This window comes from Oncorhynchus masou, unplaced genomic scaffold (assembly GCF_036934945.1).
Source record: "Oncorhynchus masou masou isolate Uvic2021 unplaced genomic scaffold, UVic_Omas_1.1 unplaced_scaffold_1338, whole genome shotgun sequence".
NCBI classification, from domain to species: Eukaryota; Metazoa; Chordata; class Actinopteri; order Salmoniformes; family Salmonidae; genus Oncorhynchus; species Oncorhynchus masou.
The window spans coordinates 96519-107907 of record NW_027003261.1 but is presented as its reverse complement, the minus strand read 5'-3'; the positions used below and the strand labels follow the sequence as shown (position 1 = coordinate 107907).

Sequence of the window (11389 nt, the reverse complement as noted above, 5' to 3'; positions counted from 1 at the left end):
AGCAACAGGGCTGGTTACTGACCCAGCAACAGGGCAGGTTAATGACCCAGCAACAGGGCTGGTTACTGACCCAGCAACAGGGCTGGTTACTGACCCAGCAACAGGGCAGGTTAATGACCCAGCAACAGGGCTGGTTACTGACCCAGCAACAGGGCTGGTTACTGACCCAGCAACAGGGCTGGTTACTGACCCAGCAACAGGGCTGGTTACTGACCCAGCAACAGGGCTGGTTACTGAACCAGCAACAATATACTTTTCATGCTGAATAAACTGAAAACATGAAGTTATTCAAATGTATTGAATAGTGATTTTACAGGTGTGCATGTTGACAAACCATAAAACAAAGTGACTTGTTCTCTCTTTTAAAAAATAAACCAAATAATTTGTTTCATCTTAGATTAAAAAAAGCATCAAAGTCTCATTTCACGATTTGAATTTTTATTAAATCACACTTTCAAGAAAACAATAACAAAACTGAAATGAAACCATAACAGGTTCTCCCCAATGAAAGGACATCTAAGACGTGAAACTAATTCCCAGAGCTCTGTGTCACTACAACTGAAACTAAACATCATTTGTTTTATAGCTAAAATCTAATCTTGCTGTCCGGTAAGAGTCAGAAGTAAAGACCTTTGGGTTAACCACTGTGAAGAAACTCCTGGGCCTATTAAACATGATCAAGTAAAACTCCTGTCCCCTAGCAGTCCTGGTGTGTATCCACTAACAACTCAATGGAACCAAACAGAATCAAAGGGAACGAAACGGCCTGGGACTAACTTTCATTTTTCACAATATAAACTTTTTTTGTCGCAAAAACATTTTCAGAGTAAAAACGTTTCACTACAGCGTGTACGAAAGAATTAGAACCCAGATCAGTTTTTAACTCCAGTCCTTACTGTTTGTTCTCATGTTGTGCGAACTGGACCCACTGGTTCCAGTTGTTTTCATGGGGTAAAACCGGTCCTAGACGCAGACAACAGTCGATGGTCGGCTCATAGAACACAGTGGCCGTCTCCTCCAGCCTCACCCCCGTCTCCTCCGGCCTCACCCCCGTCTCCTCCAGCCTCACCCCCGTCTCCTCCAGCCTCACCCCCGTCTCCTCCAGCCTCACCCCCGTCTCTCCCTCTCTCTCCTCCCCCACCATGAGGACGGCGGCTGGACGGGAGAAGAGGGAGGGTTTGGGACGTCTGGTCACGTACTTCTTCTTGATACAGCCCAACTCAACGAGGGCCTGAGGGGAGGAGAGAGGAGGAGCAGAGGGGGGATGGGGAGAGGAGCAGGAGAGGAGGGACGGGTAGAGGAGCAGGAGAGGAGGGACGGGTAGAGGAGCAGGAGAGGAGGGACGGGGAGGGGAGGAGAGAGGAGCAGGAGAGGAGGGACAGGGAGAGGAGCAGGAGAGGAGGGACGGGGAGAGGAGCAGGAGAGGAGGGACGGGGAGGGGAGGAGGAGAGGAGGAGCAGAGGAGGGACGGGAAGAGGAGCAGGAGAGGAGGGACGGAAGAGGAGCAGGAGAGGAGGGACGAGGAGAGGAGCAGGAGAGGAGGGACGGGGAGAGGAGGGACGGGGAGAGGAGCAGGAGAGAGGAGGGACGAGGAGCAGGAGAGGAGGGACAGGGAGAGGAGCAGGAACAGAGGAGGAACAGGGAGAGGAGCAGGAACAGAGGAGGGACAGGGAGAGGAGCAGGAACAGAGGAGGGACAGGGAGAGGAGCAGGAACAGAGGAGGGACAGGGAGAGGAGCAGGAACAGAGGAGGGACGGGGAGAGGAGCAGGAGAGGAGGGACAGGGAGAGGAGCAGGAACAGAGGAGGAACAGGGAGAGGAGCAGGAACAGAGGAGGGACAGGGAGAGGAGCAGGAACAGAGGAGGGACAGGGAGAGGAGCAGGAACAGAGGAGGGACGGGGAGAGGAGCAGGAGAGGAGGGACAGGGAGAGGAGCAGGAACAGAGGAGGGACAGGGAGAGGAGCAGGAGAGAGGAGGGACGGGGAGAGGAGCAGGAGAGGAGGAACAGGGAGAGGAGCAGGAACAGAGGAGGGACAGGGAGAGGAGCAGGAACAGAGGAGGGACAGGGAGAGGAGCAGGAGAGGAGGGACAGGGAGAGGAGCAGGAGAGGAGGGACAGGGAGAGGAGCAGGAGAGGAGGGACAGGGAGAGGAGCAGGAGAGGAGGGACAGGGAGAGGAGCAGGAGAGGAGGGACAGGGAGAGGAGCAGGAGAGGAGGGACAGGGAGAGGAGCAGGAGAGGAGGGACAGGGAGAGGAGCAGGAGAGGAGGGACAGGGAGAGGAGCAGGAGAGGAGGGACAGGGAGAGGAGCAGGAGAGGTGGGACGGGGAGAGTTGTGCAAGGAAGAAGAGGGAGAGATGAACATGAGTGAACCTGACCAGTACTGGTGATGTCAGCAGCTGTGATAGAGCGGGTAGTTACTTACCTTTCCTCTGTTGTATATAATTCTATTTTGTCATTTTAAATGCAACAAATTGCCATTCAAACAATAACTATTTTGTAATGAACTCAACCTTGAAGTCAATGATCAGCTGATCTAGCCTACATCCCAGCTGATCTAGCCTACACCCCCGATGATCTAGCCTACACCCCCGATGATCTAGCCTACACCCCCGATGATCTAGCCTACACCCCCGATGATCTAGCCTACATCCCCGATGATCTAGTCTACACCCCCGATGATCTAGTCTACACCCCCGATGATCTAGTCTACACCCCCGATGATCTAGTCTACACCCCCGATGATCTAGTCTACATCCATTACATTACATTTAAGTCATTTGGCAGACGCTCTTATCCAGAGCGACTTACAAATTGGTGAATTCACCTTATGACATCCCCGATGATCAGCTGATCTAGTCTACACCCCCGATGATCAGCTGATCTAGCCTACATCCCCGATGATCTAGCCTACACCCCCGATGATCAGCTGATCTAGTCTACATCCCCGATGATCTAGCCTACATCCCCGATGATCTAGCATACATCCCAGCTGATCAGCTGATCTAGCCTACACCCCCGATGATCTAGCCTACACCCCCGATGATCTAGCCTACACCCCGATGATCTAGCCTACATCCCCGATGATCTAGCATACATCCCAGCTGATCAGCTGATCTAGCCTACATCCCGATGATCAGCTGATCTAGCCTACATCCCCGATGATCAGCTGATCTAGCCTACATCCCCGATGATCAGCTGATCTAGTCTACATCCCAGCTGATCTAGTCTACATCCCAGCTGATCTAGCCTACATTCCCGATGATCAGCTGATCTAGCCTACATCCCAGCTGATCTAGTCTACATCCCAGCTGATCTAGCCTACATCCCCGATGATCAGCTGATCTAGCCTACATCCCGATGATCTAGCCTACATCACAGCTGATCTAGTCTACATCCCCGATGATCAGCTGATCTAGCCTACATCCCGATGATCTAGCCTACATCCCCGATGATCAGCTGATCTAGCCTACATCCCCGATGATCAGCTGATCTAGCCTACATCCCCGATGATCAGCTGATCTAGTCTACATCCCCGATGATCAGCTGATCTAGTCTACATCCCAGCTGATCTAGTCTACATCCCAGCTGATCTAGTCTACATCCCAGCTGATCTAGTCTACATCCCAGCTGATCTAGTCTACATCCCAGCTGATCTAGTCTACATCCCCGCTGATCAGCTGATCTAGCCTACATCCCCGATGATCAGCTGATCTAGTCTACATCCCCGCTGATCAGCTGATCTAGCCTACATCCCCGATGATCAGCTGATCTAGTCTACATCCCAGCTGATCTAGCCTACATCCCAGCTGATCTAGCCTACATCCCCGATGATCAGCTGATCTAGCCTACATCCCCGATGATCAGCTGCTCTAGCCTACATCCCCGATGATCTAGTCTACATCCCAGCTGATCAGCTGATCTAGCCTACATCCCCGATGATCAGCTGATCTAGTCTACATCCCCGCTGATCAGCTGATCTAGCCTACATCCCCGATGATCAGCTGATCTAGTCTACATCCCAGCTGATCTAGCCTACATCCCAGCTGATCTAGCCTACATCCCCGATGATCAGCTGATCTAGCCTACATCCCCGATGATCAGCTGCTCTAGCCTACATCCCCGATGATCTAGCATACATCCCAGGAATGCTGTTGAATGGAATGAGGTTTAATTTTGGGGAATGCTGTTGAATAGAATGAGGTTTAATTTTTGGGAATGCTGTTGAATAGAATGAGGTTTAATTTTGGGGAATGCTGTTGAATGGAATGAGGTTTAATTTTGGGGAATGCTGTTGAATGGAATGAGGTTTCATTTTTGGGAATGCTGTTGAATGGAATGAGGTTTAATTTTTGGGAATGCTGTTGAATGGAATGAGGTTTAATTTTGGGGGAATGCTGTTGAATAGAATGAGGTTTAATTTTGGGGGAATGCTGTTGAATAGAATGAGGTTTAATTTTTGGGAATGCTGTTAAATAGAATGAGGTTTAATTTTTGGGGAATGCTGTTGAATGGAATGAGGTTTAATTTTTGGGAATGCTGTTGAATGGAATGAGGTTTAATTTTTGGGAATGCTGTTGAATGGAATGAGGTTTAATTTTTGGGAATGCTGTTGAATAGAATGAGGTTTAATTTTTGGGAATGCTGTTGAATGGAATGAGGTTTAATTTTGGGGGAATGCTGTTGAATGGAATGAGGTTTAATTTTTGGGGAATGCTGTTGAATGGAATGAGGTTTAATTTTTGGGAATGCTGTTGAATAGAATGAGGTTTAATTTTGGGGGAATGCTGTTGAATGGAATGAGGTTTAATTTTTGGGGAATGCTGTTGAATGGAATGAGGTTTAATTTTTGGGAATGCTGTTGAATAGAATGAGGTTTAATTTTTGGGAATGCTGTTGAATAGAATGAGGTTTAATTTTTGGGAATGCTGTTGAATAGAATGAGGTTTAATTTTTGGGAATACTGTTAAATAGAATGAGGTTTAATTTTGGGGAATGCTGTTGAATGGAATGAGGTTTAATTTTGGGGAATGCTGTTGAATGGAATGAGGTTTAATTTTTGGGAATGCTGTTGAATGGAATGAGGTTTAATTTTTGGGAATGCTGTTGAATAGAATGAGGTTTAATTTTTGGGAATGCTGTTGAATGGAATGAGGTTTAATTTTTGGGAATGCTGTTGAATAGAATGAGGTTTAATTTTTGGGAATGCTGTTGAATGGAATGAGGTTTAATTTTGGGAATGCTGTTGAATGGAATGAGGTTTAATTTTGGGAATGCTGTTGAATAGAATGAGGTTTAATTTTGGGAATGCTGTTGAATGGAATGAGGTTTAATTTTGGGGAATGCTGTTGAATGGAATGAGATTTAATTTTTGGGGAATGCTGTTGAATGGAATGAGGTTTAATTTTTGGGAATGCTGTTGAATAGAATGAGGTTTAATTTTGGGGGAATGCTGTTGAATGGAATGAGGTTTAATTTTTGGGGAATGCTGTTGAATGGAATGAGGTTTAATTTTTGGGAATGCTGTTGAATGGAATGAGGTTTAATTTTTGGGAATGCTGTTGAATGGAATGAGGTTTAATTTTTGGGAATGCTGTTGAATAGAATGAGGTTTAATTTTTGGGAATGCTGTTGAATAGAATGAGGTTTAATTTTTGGGAATGCTGTTGAATAGAATGAGGTTTAATTTTTGGGAATGCTGTTGAATGGAATGAGGTTTAATTATGGGGAATGCTGTTGAATGGAATGAGGTTTAATTTTTGGGGAATGCTGTTGAATGGAATGAGGTTTAATTTTGGGGAATGCTGTTGAATGGAATGAGGTTTAATTTTTGGGAATGCTGTTGAATGGAATGAGGTTTAATTTTGGGGAACGCTGTTGAATGGAATGAGGTTTAATTTTGGGGAACGCTGTTGAATGGAATGAGGTTTAATTTTTGGGAATACTGTTAAATAGAATGAGGTTTAATTTTTGGGGAATGCTGTTGAATAGAATGAGGTTTAATTTTCAGGAATGCTGTTGAATGGAATGAGGTTTAATTTTTGGGAATGCTGTTGAATAGAATGAGGTTTAATTTTGGGGAATGCTGTTGAATGGAATGAGGTTTAATTTTTGGGAATGCTGTTGAATAGAATGAGGTTTAATTTTGGGGAATGCTGTTGAATGGAATGAGGTTTAATTTTTGGGAATGCTGTTGAATAGAATGAGGTTTAATTTTGGGGAATGCTGTTGAATAGAATGAGGTTTAATTTTGGGGGGAATGCTGTTGAATGGAATGAGGTTTAATTTTGGGGAACGCTGTTGAATGGAATGAGGTTTAATTTTTGGGAATGCTGTTGAATGGAATGAGGTGTAATTTTGGGGAATGCTGTTGAATAGAATGAGGTTTGATTTTTGGGGAACGCTGTTGAATGGAATGAGGTTTCATTTTTGGGAACGCTGTTGAATGGAATGAGGTTTAATTTTGGGGGGATGCTGTTGAATGGAATGAGGTTTAATTTTGGGGGAATGCTGTTGAATAGAATGAGGTTTAATTTTGGGGGGAATGCTGTTGAATGGAATGAGGTTTAATTTTGGGGAATGCTGTTGAATAGAATGAGGTTTAATTTTGGGGGGAATGCTGTTGAATGGAATGAGGTTTAATTTTGGGGAACGCTGTTGAATGGAATGAGGTTTAATTTTGGGGGGAATGCTGTTGAATGGAATGAGGTTTAATTTTGGGGAACGCTGTTGAATGGAATGAGGTTTAATTTTTGGGGAATGCTGTTGAATGGAATGCTGTTGAATGGAATGAGGTTTAATTTTTGGGAACGCTGTTGAATGGAATGAGGTTTAATTTTGGGGGGAATGCTGTTGAATGGAATGAGGTTTAATTTTTGGGAATGCTGTTGAATGGTATGACGGTAAAGTATCTATATATATATTTTTATCAGCTGCCCCACCAAAGGTCTGTGCACCGCCCCAGTGTGGTTGTCCTTCCTACCTGCACGAGGTCCAGTACCACCACTGGCTGCAAGACCCCTCTGTAGTGTTCCAGTAAGACGTGTTCTGGTAAACCAGGCCGGGTCATGATGTGGTAGAGGACAGCGTCCAGCATGCCTTTACACACCGGCCTGTTCAGACTGCCGTCCACGATACGCCACGGACGACTGACGAACGACACGTCACACACACCGCCGCTGTCGTTCTCTTCCTCGCGCAGTCCGCTAGCGTCACCATCCTCTTCCTCGGGCAGTCCGCGAGCTTCACCATCCTCTTCCTCGCGCAGTCCGCTAGCGTCACCATCCTCTTCCTCGGGCAGTCCGCGAGCTTCACCATCCTCTTCCTCGGCTAGAGATGAAAATGGCTTCTCGCCGTCGCCCTCTGAGGAAAATAAAAAACACGATGAAACACACAGGTCAATAGATCGGGGGTCAGCTGTAGTCTGGTTAACGGGGGTCAGCTGCAGTCTGGTTAACGGGGTCAGCTGTAGTCTGGTTAACGGGGTCAGCTGTAGTCTGGTTAACGGGGTCAGCTGTAGTCTGGTTAACGGGGTCAGCTGTAGTCTGGTTAACGGGGTCAGCTGTAGTCTGGTTAACGTGGTCAGCTGTAGTCTGGTTAACGGGTCAGCTGTAGTCTGGTTAACGGGGTCAGCTGTAGTCTGGTTAACGGGGTCAGCTGTAGTCTGGTTAACGGGGTCAGCTGTAGTCTGGTTAACGGGGTCAGCTGTAGTCTGGTTAACGGGGGTCAGCTGTAGTCTGGTTAACGGGGTCAGCTGTAGTCTGGTTAACGGGGTCAGCTGTAGTCTGGTTAACGGGGTCAGCTGTAGTCTGGTTAACGGGGGTCAGCTGTAGTCTGGTTAACGGGGGTCAGCTGTAGTCTGGTTAACGGGGGTCAGCTGTAGTCTGGTTAACGGGGTCAGCTGCAGTCTGGTTAACGGGGGTCAGCTGCAGTCGGGTTAACGGGGGTCAGCTGCAGTCGGGTTAACGGGGTCAGCTGCAGTCGGGTTAACGGGGTCAGCTGCGGTCTGGTTAACGGGGTCAGCTGCGGTCTGGTTAACGGGGTCAGCTGCGTCTGGTTAACGGGGTCAGCTGCAGTCTGGTTAACGGGGTCAGCTGCAGTCTGGTTAACGGGGTCAGCTGTAGTCTGGTTAACGGGGTCAGCTGCGGTCTGGTTAACGGGGTCAGCTGCGGTCTGGTTAACGGGGTCGGCTGCAGTCTGGTTAACGGGGTCAGCTGCGGTCTGGTTAACGGGGTCAGCTGCGGTCTGGTTAACGGGGTCAGCTGCGGTCTGGTTAACGGGGTCAGCTGCGGTCTGGTTAACGGGGTCAGCTGCAGTCTGGTTAACGGGGGTCAGAGGCGGTCTGGTTAACGGGGTCAGAGGCGGTCTGGTTAACGGGGTCAGCTGCAGTCTGGTTAACAGGGTCAGCTGTGGTCTGGTTAACGGGGTCAGCTGCGGTCTGGTTAACGGGGTCAGAGGCGGTCTGGTTAACGGGGTCAGCTGTAGTCTGGTTAACGGGGTCAGCTGTAGTCTGGTTAACGGGGTCAGAGGCGGTCTGGTTAACGGGGTCAGCTGCGGTCTGGTTAACGGGGTCAGAGGCGGTCTGGTTAACGGGGTCAGAGGCGGTCTGGTTAACGGGGTCAGCTGTAGTCTGGTTAACGGGGTCAGAGGCGGTCTGGTTAACGGGGTCAGCTGCAGTCGGGTTAACGGGGGTCAGCTGCAGTCGGGTTAACGGGGTCAGCTGCGGTCTGGTTAACGGGGGTCAGCTGCGGTCTGGTTAACGGGGGTCAGCTGCGGTCTGGTTAACGGGGTCAGCTGCGGTCTGGTTAACGGGGTCAGCTGCAGTCTGGTTAACGGGGGTCAGCTGCAGTCTGGTTAACGGGGGTCAGCTGTAGTCTGGTTAATGGGGGTCAGCTGCGGTCTGGTTAACGGGGTCAGCTGCGGTCTGGTTAACGGGGGTCGGCTGCAGTCTGGTTAACGGGGGTCAGCTGCGGTCTGGTTAACGGGGGTCAGCTGCGGTCTGGTTAACGGGGGTCAGCTGCGGTCTGGTTAACGGGGTCAGCTGCGGTCTGGTTAACGGGGTCAGCTGCGGTCTGGTTAACGGGGTCAGCTGCGGTCTGGTTAACGGGGGTCAGAGGCGGTCTGGTTAACGGGGTCAGAGGCGGTCTGGTTAACGGGGTCAGCTGCAGTCTGGTTAACAGGGTCAGCTGTGGTCTGGTTAACGGGGTCAGCTGCGGTCTGGTTAACGGGGTCAGAGGCGGTCTGGTTAACGGGGTCAGCTGTAGTCTGGTTAACGGGGTCAGAGGCGGTCTGGTTAACGGGGTCAGCTGCGGTCTGGTTAACGGGGTCAGAGGCGGTCTGGTTAACGGGGTCAGAGGCGGTCTGGTTAACGGGGTCAGCTGTAGTCTGGTTAACGGGGTCAGCTGCGGTCTGGTAAACGGGGTCAGCTGCGGTCTGGTTAACGGGGTCAGAGGCGGTCTGGTTAACGGGGTCAGCTGTAGTCTGGTTAACGGGGTCAGCTGTAGTCTGGTTAACGGGGTCAGCTGTAGTCTGGTTAACGGGGTCAGCTGCAGTCTGGTTAACGGGGTCAGCTGTAGTCTGGTTAACGGGGTCAGCTGTAGTCTGGTTAACGTGGTCAGCTGTAGTCTGGTTAACGGGGGTCGGCTGTAGTCTGGTTAACGGGGGTCGGCTGTAGTCTGGTTAACGGGGTCAGCTCCAGTCTGGTTAACGGGGTCAGCTGCAGTCTGGTTAAGGGGGTCAGCTGTAGTCTGGTTAACGGGGTCAGCTGTAGTCTGGTTAACGGGTCAGCTGTAGTCTGGTTAACGGGGTCAGCTGTAGTCTGGTTAACGGGGTCAGCTGTAGTCTGGTTAACGGGGTCAGCTGTAGTCTGGTTAACGGGGTCAGCTGTAGTCTGGTTAACGGGGTCAGCTGTAGTCTGGTTAACGGGGTCAGCTCCAGTCTGGTTAACGGGGTCAGCTGCAGTCGGGTTAACGGGGTCAGCTGTAGTCTGGTTAACGGGGGTCAGCTCCAGTCTGGTTAACGGGGGTCAGCTGTAGTCTGGTTAACGGGGGTCAGCTGTAGTCTGGTTAACGGGGTCAGCTGTAGTCTGGTTAACGGGGTCAGCTCCAGTCTGGTTAACGGGGTCAGAGGCAGTCTGGTTAACGGGGGTCAGCTGTAGTCTGGTTAACGGGGTCAGCTGTAGTCTGGTTAACGGGGGTCAGCTGTAGTCTGGTTAACGGGGGTCAGCTGTAGTCTGGTTAACGGGGTCTCAGCTGTAGTCTGGTTAACGGGGTCAGCTGTAGTCTGGTTAACGGGGTCAGCTGCAGTCTGGTTAACGGGGTCAGCTGTAGTCTGGTTAACGGGGGTCGGCTGTAGTCTGGTTAACGGGGGTCGGCTGTAGTCTGGTTAACGGGGTCAGCTGTAGTCTGGTTAACGGGGGTCAGCTGTAGTCTGGTTAACGGGGGTCGGCTGTGGTCTCACCTGTGCTCTGTTCTGTCTCAATGGTAGATGATGGTCCCTCTTGTACCCTCTCTTCTTTCTCTTCCTCCTCCTCTCTTCTCTCCATCCATGTCTCCTCTGCAGTCTCGTTCCTGTCTTTCTCTTCAGGCTGCATCTTCTTCCTCTCCTCCTCTTCCTCCGGTGTCTCCTCCCTCTTCTCGACCTCCTCTTCCTCCATCAGTGTTTCTCTTCTCCCTCTCTTACTACGTGGTTCCTGCTCTCTGGGGGCCACCATTCTTCTCTTGCGGAGGAGGGGGTTGTGGTGGTTTCTGTCCCCAAAGGCAGAGGCTCCTCGCTGGGCTTGGTGTGGCCGGTCTCTCTGCCTCTCTGTGGAGGTCAGTAGCCAGGGCCCCGCGTGACTCAGTAACACCAGACGCACTGAGCTCCCTCCCACCTCCAACACCAGCTCTTCCTCCAGCAAGTCCTACAGCCAATCACAGAGGAGAAAATTGACACATGAACCAATCACAGAGCAGAGGTTCAGTATAGATAGGCAAGGAGACCAATTAGGGAGGAGTGTTTCAGGAAGGAAAGAGAAAGACGACAAACTCCAAATGAAAGTGTGTTTCAGTGTGTCTCTACCTGTATGTTCTGTTTCAGCAGTGTGTTTCAGTGTGTTTCAGTGTGTCTCTACCTGTATGTTCTGTCTCAGTGTGTCTCTACCTGTATGTTCTGTTTCAGTGTGTCTCTACCTGTATGTTCTGTTTCAGTGTGTCTCTACCTGTATGTTCTGTTTCAGTGTTTCTCTACCTGTATGTTCTGTTTCAGTGTGTCTCTACCTGTATGTTCTGTTTCAGTGTGTCTCTACCTGTATGTTCTGTCTCAGTGTGCCTCTACCTGTATGTTCTGTCTCAGTGTGCCTCTACCTGTATGTTCTGTCTCAGTGTGCCTCTACCTGTATGTTCTGTCTCAGT

General features: G+C 49.8%; 1 protein-coding gene across 1 annotated transcript in view; it reads right to left on the bottom strand.

Moving 5' to 3' along the window:
- Positions 1 to 421: 421 nt before the first annotated feature.
- Positions 422 to 11389, bottom strand: part of LOC135530416 (general transcription factor 3C polypeptide 1-like) — a gene marked incomplete at its 5' end in the record, with an annotated part of 106889 nt that continues 95921 nt past the window's right edge. Inside the window, 3 exon segments of the mRNA XM_064958749.1 lie at positions 422 to 1231; positions 6982 to 7361; positions 10458 to 10899. Of these exon segments, the coding sequence (XP_064814821.1) occupies positions 893 to 1231; positions 6982 to 7361; positions 10458 to 10899 (1161 nt within the window).